The 16494-nt window shown below is 44.3% G+C and overlaps 1 protein-coding gene across 8 annotated transcripts in view; it reads right to left on the bottom strand.

The window, feature by feature from the left end:
* EIF4ENIF1 (eukaryotic translation initiation factor 4E nuclear import factor 1) overlaps positions 1-16494 on the bottom strand; it is a 58905-nt gene that overhangs the window by 23872 nt on the left and 18539 nt on the right. For all 8 annotated transcript variants that reach the window (XM_030914640.1, XM_010360684.2, XM_030914642.1 and 5 more), the window contains exons 3-7: positions 15150-15223; positions 11218-11345; positions 6413-6699; positions 5361-5562; positions 653-828 (exon numbers count right to left, since the gene is read on the bottom strand). In XM_030914640.1, the coding sequence (XP_030770500.1) occupies positions 653-828; positions 5361-5562; positions 6413-6699; positions 11218-11345; positions 15150-15223 (867 nt within the window). The remainder of the gene's footprint in view (positions 1-652; positions 829-5360; positions 5563-6412; positions 6700-11217; positions 11346-15149; positions 15224-16494) is intronic.

Genomic DNA, 16494 nt, shown 5'->3' on the forward strand with positions numbered 1-16494 from the left:
GGGAGGCTGAGGCAGGAGAATCACTTGAACCCGGGAGACAGAGGTAGCAATGAGCCAAGATCACGCCATTGCACTTCAGCCTGGGTGAAAGAGATTCAGTCTCAAAAAAAAAAAAAAAAAAAAAAAGGAATTTTTAGTCTAACACCACTGGCTTAAAAAAGAGTTAACTGGCACAAAAATCTCATTATGGCGGGGCGCGGTGGCTCAAGTCTGTAATCCCAGCACTTTGGGAGGCGAGACGGGCGGATCACGAGGTCAGGAGATCGAGACCATCCTGGCTAACATGGTGAAACCCCGTCTCAATTAAGAAATACAAAAAACTAGCCAGGTGAGGTGGCGGGCGCCTGTAGTCCCAGCTATTCAGGAGGCTGAGGCAGGAGAATGGCATAAACCCGGGAGGCGGAGCTTGCAGTGAGCTGAGATCCGACCACTGCACTCCAGCCTGGGCGACAGAGCGAGACTCTGTCTCAAAAAAAAAAAAATCTCTTATTATCCATTAAGCTTCTCAAAACAAAGCCAACAAAAATTTAAATATGTAAGAATAAAAGCCAAAAACCCCAAAAGCATCTAGCAAAACAACACTTTCAAAAAGATATCTTAAATACTCAGGTCAAATTTAACCACACATTTTTAAGTGTGCTGCTACACTCACCGAAGCCAAGCATGGCACCTTATCAAGGTTAAAGAACTCATTAAAGTCAAATTCTCCTGGGGACTGCTCAGGCAAGATGGCATCCCTTGGTACTTCCTGATCAGCCGCAGGCTCCTGTGCAAGGATGACCTCCACTTCATCCTCTTCGGCCACTCCTCCATTGCACTCTACTATACCTGAAAGCAAAACCAGGACAAAAACCATCCGATAAGTAAACTCCAGTGTCGCTCTGTGGTTTCAGCCATCAATATACATGTAGAAGAGCCACAGATGACTTTAAAAGCAGACTTCTTGTGCAGGTACTGTAGTTGCAAGAATAAAACAGTCCCCCTTCTATGGGAGGTAGAAGAGGAAAAAAGCCTTAATAAAGCCAGACCACCAATAGAATGGGGGGAGGATTATGGTTCCCTTCCTCAGAACTTCGTATTTTCTATAGTGGAGGGTTTTTTTTTTTTTTTTTTTTTGAGATGGGGTCTTGCTCTGTTGCACAAGCTGGAGAGTAGTGGCACGATCACAGCTCACTGTAGCCTCTACCTCCTGGGCTCAGGTGATCCTCCTGCCTTAGCCTCCAGAGTAGCTGGGACCACAGGTGCACACCACCATGTCTGGCTAATTTTTTAATTCTTTGTAGAGACTGAGTCTCGCTAAACTGCACAGCCTGGACTTGAACTCCTGACCTCAAGTGATCCTCCTGCCTTGGCCTCCCAAAGTGCTAGGATTATAGTAGTGAGCCACCGTGTCCAGCAGCGTACCCAGTTCTTTTTCTAGTGATAATTTTTTTTTTTAAAGGATAGTCTTTGCAAGTCTCTTATTGCTTAAAAATGGAACCAAATTAATTTAGCTCTGCTTTTGCCCATGCACCTGTAGCACCACTTTCAGTCAGGGCTCAGCAACCTAAAGTATTTATGAGAAACTTGGCCTAAGGGTAATTTTCACTTGCCTACAGTTGGTTGTTGTAGCTCATCTTTCAAGGCGAAATTCAAATGTGACCTTCTCTGGGAAGCCTGCCCTGCCTACCCATTTTTGCCCTACCCAGTAAAATTAATTGCTACCTTCTCTATAATCCTTGTGTCATCTCTGAGTACTTATCACACTGTATAACAGTAACTCTCTGTGAGGCTAAACTCTCTGAGGGTAGGTAACCTGGTCTAACCAGCTTTGTCTTACTCTATAGTGCCAAGTATACTCTATAATGTTCAGTTGATTTTAGGATGGGGAGATAAAGTGAAACTGCTAGATGCTAACATTTAAGGCATCTGACATCTTAGTTTTTAATGTTTTTATTTGTTTTAATTTATTTTAAATACATAGCAAGGGCAACCTAGAGACATTCTGTAGTTATCTAATGGGATGAACGAAGACCCCTGGATTCTACTCCAGGCTCTGCCATGAAATCCATCCCTTCTCTCCGGGTCTCAATCTCTCTCTGCATCTGTAAAATAAGGAGGTGCCACTACCAATCTGTCTCATTCCTTCTGGCTCCTGCACTTGATACAAGAATGGTTGAAATTCAGATTTCACCTCACTTAAGAAAAACAATTTTTTCTCACCAGAAGCCTGATCTTTATCGTTAAAGAGGTGCTTTATTGGGTGCTGCTTTAATTAAGAATGAGACAAAGACATATCTCAAAGCCAATTTAATAGCAAAGTCTTCCAAGTTAACTATCAATTTCTTACATTATCCAGGGAGAAGAATGTGTGATAGCACAAAAATAATGGTAATATGCATTACATTTTCAAGACTATAAAAGAAGATGAGTATTGTGATTCTCCATTTCTTTCTCCTTCTAAATAAATGCCATCAGCTTATTTCTGCTTATATTTGTCTTCATCAAAATGTTAGGTGGCATTGACTTCTCCCTTATTTATTAAAATAGCTTTCCCAGGCCAGGTGCAGTGGTTCACGCCTGTAATCCCAGCACTCTGGGAGGCTGAGGCAGGCGGATCATGAGGTCAGGAGATCAAGACCATCCTGGCTAACACAGTGAAACCCCATCTCTACTAAAAATACAAAAAATTAGCTGGGCGTGGTGGCGCACACCTGTAATCCCAGCCACTCAGGAGGCTGAGGCAGGAGAATCACTTGAACCCAGGAGGCGGAGGTTGCAGTGAGCAGAGATCAGGCCACTGCACTCCAGCCTGGGCAACACAGTGAGACTCCATCTCAAAAAAAAAAAAAAAAAAAATAGAGGACAGGCGCAGTGGCTCATGCTTGTAATCCCAGCACTTTAGGAGGCCAAGGCAGGCAGATCACAAGGTCAGGAGATCGAGACCATCCTGGCTAAGACGGTGAAACCCCATCTCTACTAAAAATACAAAAAAAGCCAGGCATGGTGGCTGGCGCCTGTAGTCCCAGCTACTTGGGAGGCTGAGGCAGGAGAATGGTGTGAACCCGGGAGGTGGAGCTTGCAGTGAGCAGACATCGCGCCACTGCACTCCAGCCTGGGCGACAGAGCAAGACTCAGTCTCAAAAAAAAAAAAAAAGCTTTCCCCTTTGGTTGCCTAGTATCTGCCAAAAGGCTTTCAACTAACCCTGAAAGCTTGAAGCAGCTAGAATTTACTAAGTGCCTTCTTGAAGGCCGAGTTCTGATAGGTACATGTGTTCTTCAATGCTAAAAGTAACCCTTAAGTTATGATAGGCATTGTTCTTCGCTTTACAAAGAAATAAGCCCAGCTGTCAAAATTTTGTCAAAAATTACCCTTTTCTAAGCAGCAGCCCCAGTACTTTAACCCAGGTTAGTCCCCACCTGGCTCTTCGCTGCCTCCTTCCCAAGACCACCAGTCTGGGACTGGCCACCTCAGAGCCAGGCCACTGCCCTAAAAAATGACTGTCTGCAGAACAATGGGCTCCCACTCTGCAGCAGATACTTCACACACATTAGCTCTGGCTCCTTCAATTTGCCAAGGGAGATATCTGACCCCATCTTACAGCTGAGGAAACTAAGTTTTTGTTTTTTTTGGAGACAGCCTCAACTCTGTCTCCCAGGCTGGAGTGCAGTGGCACAATCTCGCTGCAACCTCTCTCCTGGATTCAAGCAATTCTCCTGCCTCAGCCTCTCCAGTAGCTGGGAGTACAGGCAGGCGCCACCACACCCAGCTAGTTTTTGTATTTTCAGTAGAGACAGGGTTTCACCATGTTGGCCAGACTGGTCTCAAACTCCTGACCTCAAACGATCCACCTGCCTTGGCCTCCCAAAGTGCTGGGATTATAGGCATGAGCCACCGTGCTCGGCCTGAAACTAAGTTTGAGAGAAGGCAAATCACAAACAACTGACCTGAGAAGGCCTAATACCATGATGAAGAAGGCAGGTTCTGATGGCCCGAAGCATCTTGCTCTACTCTTAACTTCACTACTTATTTCCATGGTGACTACCTTAGGTGTCTTTAAGTTACTTAAGCCCTCTGAGCCTCCATTTGCTCATCTATGAAATGGGCATAAAAAAGTACCTACAAAAAAAAAAAAAAAAAAAAAGTACCTACACTGGTCAGGCGCAGTGGCTCACGCCTGTTATCCCAGCACTTTGGGAGGCTGAGGCGGGCGGATCACAAGGTCAGGAGATCGAGACCTTGGTGAAACCTCGTCTCTACTAAAAATACAAAAAATTAGCCAGGTGCGGTGGCGGGCGCCTGTAGTCCCAGCTACTCAGGAGGCTGAGGCAGGAGAATGGCGTGAACCCGTGAGGCGGAGGTTGCAGTGAGCCGAGATGGCACCACTGCACTCCAGCCTGGGGGACAGAGCAAGACTCCATCTCAAACAAACAAAACAACAACAACAACAACAACAAAATGTATCTACACTACACAAGGTCATTAAGAGACAAAGGATTACATGGACAAAACACACTCAGCACTGTGTTTAGGACCTAATTGCCCAATAAATGAGACCTCTCATTATTTCTACCACATTTCTTATTTCTGGGGAACTCTTTCATGTACACAGTGCTCTTACAGGATAACTTGAGACTTTTCTGTTTAGTGTGGCAGGCAGAACAAGTTAGGTAAATAGTACAATCTACACTTAGTGAATTCTCACTTTAGAAGCAGTTTCAGGGGCCGGGCATGGTGGCTCACGCCTATAATCCCAGCACTTTGGGATGCTGAGGTGAGTCGATCACCTGAGGTCAGGAGTTCGAGACCAGCCTGGCCAACACGGTGAAACTCCATGTCTACTAAAAACTGAAAAAATTACTGGGGCGTCATGGCGGGCACCTGTAATCCCAGCTACTCCGGAGGCTGAGGCAGGGGAGAATTGCTTGAATCAAGGAGAAAGTTTCAAGATCAGGATGCATCATGAAAAACTTGCCATTTCCTATACATCTGGTGCCCATTCCTAAGTGTACAATTAGCCAGTGATAATCACATCTCTATTTTATTTATTTTTGAGACAGAGTCTTGCTCTGTCACCCAGGCTGGAGTGCAGTGGTGTGATAGCTCACTGCAACCTCCACCTCCCAGTTTCAAGCAATTCTTGTGCCTCAATCTCCTGAGTAGCTGGACTACAGGCGCCCGCAACCACACCCCGCTAATTTTTGTATTTTTAGTGGAGACGGGGTTTCACCATGTTGGCCAGGCTGGTCTCAAACTCCTGACCTCAGGTGATCCGCCTGCCTCGGCCTCCCAAAGTGTCGGGATTACAGGTGTGAGCCACCACGCCTGGCCTACATCTCATTTTAAAACAGCAAACTTCCCTCCCAAAGTTTGAACTGACCTTCCTTCACAGAGGCTGTCCGTCGCCTTGTTCTTTTTCTCCCTTTGTGATCTTCTTCTAGTATCTTATCATCGAAGCCAGTCAGTTCGATGGTCTCAGACTGACTTGTGGGTCCAGCTGAGAACCACTCTGGTTCTTCTTCTGTATAAGAATCATTTCTTCTACGCTCACCAAAGACACGCTTACTATCTCCAAACTCTCTCTGGAAAAGTACATAAATCAAGATTAAAAAATTTCTAGTCAAGGCATTTCTACTTAAGAGTCAAGTTCTTCATTGTAAAGTTCAATAGTGAAAGGAAGATATGATGCTGTATACCTTAGGCCCTTCACCATCCCCAGCCCTTCTTCCCTGACTGGTTTAAGAGCAGGCTGTGTTCATGCCTGTTCTCAAAGTAACCTGGTATAAATGAAGTGAATGCCAAGTCCCCAAGCACATGAACTACTGAAGAATCTAGAAGACAAACCCAGGTGGGGTGTGGTGGCTCACGCCTACAATCCCAGCACTTTGGGAGGCCGAGGCAGGCACATCACCTAAGGTTGGGAGTTTGAGACCAGCCTGACCAATATGGAGAAACTCCGTCTCTACTAAAAATATAAAAAATTAGGCCGGGCGCGGTGGCTCAAGCCTGTAATCCCAGCACTTTGGGAGGCCGAGACGGTTGGATCACGAGGTCAGATCGAGACCATCCTGGCTAACACGGTGAAACCCCGTCTCTACTAAAAAATACAAAAAACTAGCCGGGCGAGGTGGCGGGCGCCTGTAGTCCCAGCTACTCGGGAGGCTGAGGCAGGAGAATGGCGTAAACCCGGGAGGCGGAGCTTGCAGTGAGCTGAGATCTGGGCACTGCACTCCAGCCTGGGCGACAGAGCGAGACGCTGTCTCAAAAAGAAAAAAAAATTAGCCGAGTGTGGTGGTGCATGCCAGTAATCCCAGCTACTCGGGGGGCTGAGACAGCGGCGAGCCGAGATCACACCATTGCACTCCAGCCTGGGTAACAAGAGCGAAACTCTGTCTCAATTGGAAAAAAAAAAAAAAAGAAGAAGAGACAAACCCTGAAACGCTTGTCCTTGAAGTCCCTCTCTCGGTCTCTGTCTCTCAAGTCTCGCAGGTCCTTATCGCTAAGACGGTGATCCTTCTCAAAAGTCCGGGCAGAGATTATCCTCCCACTGCCAATCCTACGTCCACCAAGCAGACGAAGCCCATCACTATCTTTCTCTAATGGACTTCCTGAGCGCCGGGAGCTAACAGCAGCTGTCACGTGGCAGCCCCCTCCAAAGCTCCGTCTCTGAGGGCTGAGAACAACATCTAAGTCATCTTCTTTCACACGCTCTCGTGGATCTGGAAGGATGTGGGAAAGAGAAAGTTAAACAAACCAACAAGGGTGTTCTCTTCTTTTTTAGATAGTATGTCCACGACTAATGGGAGGAAAGGGATGGTTGGAAGACATCACCAGTAAAATTGGGCTATCAACAGATTCAGGGTAACATGTGCATTATGTATTTAAATAAGGCTGAGACACTGGCCTTTCTCTTTGCAGCAATAGAAGTACTTCACAATATATGATTTTCCATGATTAGTCTCTGCAGTGCCTTTATTTTGACCAAATCCTTATCTAAGAATTATTAGCAAATGTTTTATCAACTAATAAACTACAGTAGGTGTCAGTATTTGAAAAAATAACTGCTTAAAAAGTGTCCCTTCAGGCCGGGCGCGGTGGCTCAAGCCTGTAATCCCAGCACTTTGGGAGGCCGAGACGGGTGGATCACGAGGTCAGGAGATCGAGACCATCCTGGCTAACACGGTGAAACCCCGTCTCTACTAAAAAATACAAAAAACTAGCCAGGCGAGGTGGCGGGCGCCTGTAGTCCCAGCTACTCGGGAGGCTGAGGCAGGAGAATGGCGTGAACCCGGGAGGCGGAGCTTGCAGTGAGCTGAGATCCGGCCACTGCACTCCAGCCTGGGCGACAGAGCCAGACTCCGTCTCAAAAAAAAAAAAAAAAAAAAAAAAGTGTCCCTTCAGCAAAATAGTGTTGAATGGTTAGATATTCACAGACAAAGAAATGAACTTAAATCTATATTTGGGGCTGGGCATGGTGGCTCATGCCTATAATCCAGCACTTTGGGAGGTCAAGGCAGAGGGATCACGAGGTCAGGAGTTCAAGACCAGCCTGGCCAAGATGGTGCAACCCCATCTCTACTAAAACTACAAAAATTAGCTGGGTATTGTGGCAGGTGCCTATAATCCTGGCTACTTGGGAGGCTGAGGCAGGAGAATTGCTTGAACCCAGAGGCAGAGGTTACAGTGAGCAGAGGTCACCGTGCTGTACTCTAGCCTGGGCGACAGAGTGAGACTCTGTCCCAAAAAAAAAAAAAAAAAAATCTATATTTGGTACCAGATATATACAAAAACTAATTCAAAATGGATCACAGATCTAAATGTAAAACCTAAAACTAAAAATTCCTAGAACAAAATATAGGAGGAAATCCTTGTGGCACTGGGTTAGGCAAAGTTTCCTTAGGCATGACACCAAAAGCATGATCCATTTAAAAAACACTGATAAACTGGGCTTGATCAAAATTTAAAAATTTCTACTCTCTGAAAGACACTGTTTAGAGAATGCAAAGACAAGCCACAGACTGGGACAAAATATTTCAAAGCATTTTTCTGATAAAGGACTTAAATTCAGAACACATAAAACCTCTTAATTAAAAAAACAACCCAGTGGCTCATGCCTGTAATCCCAGCACTTTGGGAGGCTGAGGTGGGTGGATCACCTGAGGTTAGGAGTTCGAGACTAGCCTGAACAACATGGTGAAACCCCATCTCTCCTAAAAATACAAAATTAGCCAGGCGTGGTGGCAGGCACCTGTAATCCCAGCTACTTGGGAGGCTGAGGCAGGAGAATCACTTAAACCCGGGAGGTGGAGGTTGCAGTGAGCCGAGATTGCGCCACTGCACTGTAGCCTGGGTACCAAGAGCCAGACTACATCTCAAAAAAAAGAAAAAAAACCCCAACCCAATTAAAAAACAGACAAATGGTTTGAACAGACCCTTCACCAAAGAGGTTATGTGGAAGGCAAATAAGCATATGAAAAGATATTCAACATAATTAGTCATTAGGGAAATGCAAATTAAACCATGTGATACCACTACACGCCTATTAGAATGGCTAAAATTTAAAAGACTGACCATTCCAAGTGCTGACGAGGATGTGGAGCAAGTGGAACTCTCATACACCACTGGTGGAAACGTCAAGTGGTACCACTACTTTGGAAAAGTTTGGCAATTTCCCAGAAGGTTAAACATACACCTACTACACAACCCAACCATTTTAATCCTAGTTTTTTACCCAAGAGAAAAGAAAGCATATGTCCAGAGTCTCGTACGTGAATGTTCATAGCAGCTTTGGTTATAACAGTCAAAAACTGGAAACAACCCAAATGTATATCAACAGATAAACAGACCAACTGCTAAATCCATACAATGGAATACTATTAAGCAATGAAAATAAACTAGACACTCAACAACATGGATGAATCTTAATTATTCTTAGTGAAAAAAGCTACACAAGGAGTACGTACTATAGTAACTACATTTATATAAAATTCTAGGAAATGTAAACTAATCTACAGGAACAAAGCAGACATAGAAAGCAGATCAGGCTGGGCACTATGGCTCACGTCTATAATCCCAACACTTTGGGAGGTCAAGACAAGTGGATCACCTGAGGTTGGGAGTTCGACACCAGCCTGGCCAACAAGGTGAAACCTTGTCTCTACTAAAAATACAAAAATTGGGGCCAGGCACAGTGACTCATGCCTGTGATCCCAGCACTTTGGGAGGCCAAGGTGGGTGGATCACTTGAGGTCAGGAGTTCAAGACCAGGCTGGCCAACGTGGTGAAATCCTGTCTCTACTAAAAATACAAAAATTAGCCAGGCATGGTGGTGCATGCCTATAATCCCAGCTACTTGGGAGGCTGAGGCTCCAGAATCACTTGAACCCAGGAGGCAGAGGTTGCAGTGAGCCGAGATTGCTCCACTGTACTCCAGCCTGGGTGACAGAGCAAGACTCCATCCCAGTGGGGGCGGGTGGAGTGGGCTGGGCGTGGTGGAACGTGCATGTGTAATCCCATCTACTCAGGAAGGTGAGGCAAGACAATCGCTTTAACCTGGGAGGCAGAGGTTGCAGTAAGCAGAGATCACACCACTGTACTCCAGCCTGGGCGACAGCGGGAGACTCTCTCAAAAAAAAAAAAGAAAGTTTACAGCGCTTGCTTGGGAAGGGGGAAGTGTTGGGGGCGGGTGCGCAGCTAAACGGAGGACACATAGGAATACTAGGGAACGTTTGGGGGTGATAAAAATGCTTATGTTGATCTTGGTAATGGTTTCACAGATAGATACACATGTCAAGACATCAAATGGTATATTTTTGTGCAGGCTATCTGTAAATTCTATCTCAATAAATTTATTGGTGTAGGAAGAACAAACAAGTCACCACACAAAAAATGTCTTCCTAGAAAAACCAGGAAACTGAAGATTAGTCCAAGTGAGAAAAATCTGCTTTAATTCTGTTATCACGAACAGCTCCTAGAATGTTCTGTTGCATGCTTTACAGAATTTCTGTGCACAGTCTCAGTTTTTTCCAAACACAGGATACAATATGGACAGTTTTCTATAAGTCAGTACGTCATGAACATTATTTGCCAATAAACACATCTGCAACATGGTTTTACAGGACAATGCAATGTAATATTCCTATATATGGATATACCGAAGTTTACATGACCCATTTCTACTGTTGGATACTTAGGTTCCTTCTCAGTTTTCATCACTGTAATAAAGTCTCTGCATATCTTTAATGATTCTGCTAGGATAAATTATTTGAGAGACATTACTGTGCTGAGTGGACTGACAGACTGTGTAGAAGGGTCTTATAGCTTAAACTAGAGCTGGACTATCTTTTTCATTTAGTTCCAAGTTTTTATGATGGGTCGTCCTCTTATCTCAAAAAGATTTCTTGCAACAACTTCCTTGACTGCTTTTATATTACCTGGTCTCCATTTCACCCTTAAACAACGTTTCTAGTTTGAAGGGGTAAACTTTAAACTAGAAAAGTTGGAAGATCAGACTTAACTTCAGTCTCAAACCATATTGAAGCCTTGTATTCAGATCACAGTCCATCATGAATTAAGAATTGCCAGAACTAGGCCCAGCGCGGTGGCTCATGCCTGTAATCCCAGCACTTTGGGAGGCCGAGGCGGGGGAATCATGAGGTTAGGAGTTCAAGATCAGCCTGGCCATGATGGTGAAACCCCATCTCTACTAAATATACAAAAATTAGCCGGGCATGGTGGCAGGCACCTGTAATCCCAGCTACTTGGGTGGCTGAGGCAGAGAACTGCTTGAACCCAGGAGGCAGAGGTTGCAGCCTGGGTGACAGAGCAAGACTCCATCTCAAAAAAAATAAAAAATAAAAAATAATTGCCAGAACTAATTCATACCCCCCGAGGACTGGTCTCACGTATGAGAGAAAGCATAATGAGATTTCCAGCACAGCTTTATGCTACCCACCGCATCTAACTCAGTTATCCATGCCAATGAAAGATAATCAGTACTTTTAATTCAGAAGCACACAGCCTAACAGTCTTCTATAAGAAGACAGCTATGTAATAGCTGTGACAACGTAGACTATGACTTTACCCTGCTGATTAGGAAAAATCCAACTGATAAATCAGTTTCCTGATAATGACATTTCCCCTCAAAGCATACAATTCTCAGAGCTGAGAATGAAACCAGCAGCCAAAAGCATGTCCCTAAAATCACCAACCCCACTTTTGAGTGACTGTGTGCTCACCTACTATCCTGCGCACCAGGGAAGGCCGGTCTGTATCCAACTCTTTCTTCAGACTTTCCACTGGTGAGCTTCGCCCTGAAGCTGGGTAGAGAGAGGCATGCCACTTCTCAGGGTCCCAGACGCCATCACTACAGGTCAGAAAATACAAATGTTAGCACTTGCGCCCATGAACCCTATAAGCAGTCTGATTTCTAAACCTCCTCAGCTATTAAGTTATGGAAATCCATTTCTCTTTTTTTGAGACAGGGTCTCGCTCTGTCACCCAGGATAGAGTGCAGTGGCATGACACTGCACCCTCTGCCTCCCAGGTTCAAGTGATTCTTCTGCCTCAGCCTCACCAGTAGCTGGGATTACAAGTGCCCACCACCACGTCTTGCTAATTTTTGTATTTTTGGTAGAGACGGGGTTTTACCAGTTGGCCAGGCCAGGTCTCTAACTCCTAACCTCAAGTAATCTGCCTGCCTTGGCTTCCCAAAGTGCTGGAATTACAGATGTGAGACACTACGCCCATCCGGAAACCCATTTCCAATAGAAAACTTCATGAATGCCTGCAGAATTGTTACCTCTTTTAATACGAAAACCAAAACATGCTATTAATTCAGTAATGCTTTGTTGTTGATCACACAACACCAGCAGTCTCTTGAAAACGAATGGTCTGTACACAACTGAAACATTCAGACCATATACCTTGGAGTGCACATGGATTACAATAACTATGCCTGTACTATACAAAGAAGATGTTCCATAAATATTAACTGTTGTTTACTGAAGATTAACACAAAGGAGAAAAAAAAAAATCCCTTAACTCTCTCACCAGAAGTAGTACCTGGATCATTTGATGTGTATTTTTCCAGAATTTCTATGCACAGTCTTAGTTTTTCCATAAGCAGGGCAGACAGCTCTTACGACCTAAAATGTGTAGTTTAGGTTTTATTTTGTTATTCTCTGTGTAATGAGGGGGTGGTGCGTAGTACAGTGCACAGAGCAGAAACTTTGGAGCCCAAAAATCTGGACCCTAATTCTAGTTTTGCCACCACTAATGGGAACACCCTGGACAAGTTACTGAGCTGCATCTTCTGCAGAAAGAACTTCCCAACCGCCAGATCAGACCAGGTCATGCTATACACTAGCAATGTACTCCACACTTGTCCTTTGCAGCCTGTGATGTTTGCAATGATAAATTTTTACAAGTGTTTGATTGTGTCCTTCCATAGACCAATGCTCCATGAAGCCATGGAATATTTTGTAGAACCTGGCACAGTTTATTTATCACATAGCAGGTACCAATGAACATTTCTTGAATAAGTGAGTTAACTTTTCAGTCTCCAACTCCTCACAATAAAATATATACTACCTACCTTCTAGGGTAGTGGTGAGGATTATCTAGCATTTAAGAGCCCAACAAATTTTAGTTCTCAGAGAGGTGAAACAAAATGAGAAGCTCTCTCCTCTTTTTTATTTTTATCACCAGGCACAGTCTCTGCTTCAGAAATAAAAGCTGTTTGTCTGCCCAGGATAACTTTGTTTTTATTTTTTTCAGACAGGGTCTCAGAGTTCTGTCACCCAGGCTGAAATGCAGTAAGTGGCATGATTATACCTCACCGCAGCCTGAAACTTCTGGGCTCAAGTGATCCTCCCACTTCAGCCTCCTGAGCAGTTATGACTACAGGCAAGTGCCACCATGCCCGGATAATCTTTTAAAACACATTTTGTAGGCCAGACGCGGTGGCTCATGCCTGCTAATCCCAACACTTTGGGAGGCCGAGGTGGGTGGATCACCTGAGGTCAGCAGATCGAGACCAGCCTGGCCAAAATGGTGAAATCTCGTCTCTACTAAAAATACAAAAATTAGCTAGGTGTGGTGGTGGGTGCCTGTAATCCCAACTACTCAGGATAATCGCTTGAACCTGGAAGGCGGAGGCTGCGGTGAGCCAAGATTGTGCCATTGCACTCTAGCCTGGGCAACAAGAGCGAAACTCTGTCTCAAAGAAAAAAAAAAGAAAGAAAAATCCTAACTAATTGGAATAGCCATTATTCAAGTATCACCTTCATCAGGGAATGTGGTTGAGGCATCAATGTTTTTTTTTTTTTTCTTTGAGATGGTGTCTTGCTCTGTCACCCAGGCTGGAGTGCAATGGCACGATCTTGGCTCACTGCAAGCTCTGCCTCCCGGGTTCACGCCATTCTCCTGCCTCAGCCTCCCGAGTAGCTGGGACTACAGGCACATGTCACCACACCCAGCTCATTTTTGTATTTTTAGTAGAGACGGGGTTTTGTCATGTTGGCCAGGCTGGTCTCAAACCCCTGACCTTATGATCCGCCGCCTGCCTTGGCCGCCCAAAGTGCTGGGATTATAGGTGTGAGCCACGGCACCCGGCCCATCATTTCTTAAATATCAAGGTAGATGGTTTATAATAGCCTACATTTTTTTTTTTTTAACATATAAAGCATCATATTAATGTTCAATTTCCTGGTTAAATAGGACTTTTTTTTTTTTTTTGAGATAGGATCTCTGTTGCTCAGGCTGGAGTGTAGTGATGCAATCATAATTCACTGCATCCTCAAGTTCCTGGGCTCAAACAAACCTCCTGCTTTGGCCTCCTGAGTAGCTGGGACTATAGGCACTATAGTACTATAGGTACTATAAATACAAAAACATTAGCTGGGCGTGGTGGCAGGTGCCTGTAATGCCAGCTACTCGGGAGGCTGAGGCAGAAGAATCGCTTGAACCTGGGAGGTGGAGGTTGCAGTGAGCCCAGGTCGCGCCAGTGCACTCCAGCCTGAGCAAAAAGAGTGAGACTCTGTCTCAAAAAAAAGAAAAAAAAGAAATGACTAAAGTGGCCATAAGTAGTACAATATAGGATTATTGTAGGAGATTTTCAAACCATTTTTAGCTATAGTCTTCCCAAACCAAAGCCACCTTCTTCTAAAGGAAACTAAGATGCAATAAAGCTAATCTGAATGGCTGAATAGTTTTTTGTGGGAATGCAAAAAAAGAACTAAGAGCCCCCCTGAGCAGCATACCCAAGGCAGGTACCCTCAAAGTACAGTGCAAAAAACCACTGGTAGAGAGAGAAGACCCTGGTGAGGACTCCTGGTTGTTCAAGTCTTTTTTTTTTTAAGACGGAGTCTCGCACTATCACCCAGGCTGGAGTGCAGTGGTGCGATCTCAGCTCACTGTAAGCTCCGCCTCCCAGGTTCATGCCATTCTCCTGCCTCAGCCTCCCAAGTAGCTGGGACTACAGGCGCCTGCCACCACGCCCGGCTAATTTTTTGTATTTTTAGTAGAAACAGGGTTTCACCATGTTAGCCAGATGGTCTTGATCTCCTGACCTTGTGATCTGCCCGCCTCGGCCTCCCAAAGTGCTGGGATTACAGGCGTGAGCCACCGCGCCCGATTGGGTTCAAGTCTTAATTCTGCTTTCTGACTATGTGACGCTGACCAGATCTTTTTTTTTTTTTTTTTTTGAGACGGAGTCTCGCTCTGTCGCCCGGGCTGGAGTGCAGTGGCTGGATCTCAGCTCACTGCAAGCTCCGCCTCCCGGGTTTACGCCATTCTCCTGCCTCAGTCTCCTGAGTAGCTGGGACTACAGGTGCCAGCCACCTCGCCTGGCTAGCTTTTTGTATTTTTTAGTAGAGACGGGGTTTCACAGTGTTAGCCAGGATGGTCTCAATCTCCTGACCTCGTGATCTGCCCGTCTCGGCCTCCCTAAGTGCTGGGATTACAGGCTTGAGCCACCGTGCCCGGCCAGATCATTTTTTAATTTTAGTTTCATTCCTAGGTTGTTGAAACCCATCTTATTACCTCTTGAAATTCCTCTTTCATAATTCTACCAGAAAACTTCAAAACAATACAATTCTTAATTTACCAAGTTTGGTATAACAAAAAGTTATTGACTAGAAGTAGTTAAGGACTAGAATGACACACATACCTGTCATATTTTTCAGAAAGGCATGAAGGCCTCTGTTTGGAATGGGGGAGTTCTTTTATATCCAAGAGTTCTTCCTAAAAAGAGAAATCAAATAGTCATTTTGAATTACATTTCTTAGGCCACACACTTTAAACTTCTTTCTGTTCTGAATAATTCTAAGTGTCCATCTTAAACACTTCACACAATTCTTATTTATATCTTGCCTTATTTCAGAAAGGACTGGAGTACATCAAGGTTCTTACAAGCTCAAGCAGAATAATCTAGTAACTTAAAAGTGATCAGTTTCTGGCTAAAAACATTCTCTCATAATTCCTATTCAATAACACTGTTATAGTCCATAACAATGAATGCTCAGCAAGGCAAGGAAACTTTAGTCTTAGATAAAACCTCTGCCTAATCTTACCAATTTTAAATGCATTATATGCCAATTTACAAGGGGATAAATTTTTTTTTTTTTTTTTTTGAGATGGAGTCTCACTCTGTAGCCCAGGATGAAGTGCAGTGGCACAATCTTGGCCCACTGCAACCTCCGTCTCCTGGGTTCAAGCAATTCTCTTGCCTCAGCCTCCCAAGTGGCTGGGATTACAGGCACCTTCCACCATGCCCGGCTAATTTTTGTGTTTTTAATAGAGACAGGGTTTCACCATGTTAGCCAGGCTGGTCTCAAACCCCTGACCTCAGGTGATCTGCCCGCCTCGGCCTCCCAAAGTGCTGGGATTACAGGTGTGAGCCACTGGGCCTGGCAGGCGATAGTTTTTTTTAAATGTAATGTTGCAAGACTAAGAAAACACAAAAAGCATCCATATACTATGTACCTGGATTTACCTATTAACATTTCTCCCTATTTATCATTTACTTTTTTTTTTTTTTTGCAGAATTTAAAAAAATTGATACAGATCTTTATATACATTTATGGGGTACATGTGATAATGCTGTTACATGTATAAACTGTGTAATGATCCAGTCAGGATATCTGGGGTGTCCATTACCTCAAGTATTTATCCTTCCTATGTTTTGGAGACATTTAAAGTCCTCTCTTCTAGCTATTTTGAAATATACAATACACTTGTTAACCACATCCACTCTATTCTGCTATCAAACATTAGAACTTATTCCTTCTTCAACTGCATGTTTGTACCCATATAATCAACCTCTTTGTATTCTGCCATCCCACCCACACACCTTTCCCAGACTCTGGTATCTATCATTCTATTCTCTACCTCCATGAAGCCAAGTTTTTGGCTTCCCCATATGAGCGAGTTTTTTTTTTTTTTTTAACTAACTTGAGAGTAAATTGCCTAAGTCGTGATACCTTACTCCTAAATACTTCAGTGCCTATTTCCTA

Source organism: Rhinopithecus roxellana, chromosome 13, assembly GCF_007565055.1.
Source record: "Rhinopithecus roxellana isolate Shanxi Qingling chromosome 13, ASM756505v1, whole genome shotgun sequence".
Taxonomy (NCBI): Eukaryota; Metazoa; Chordata; class Mammalia; order Primates; family Cercopithecidae; genus Rhinopithecus; species Rhinopithecus roxellana.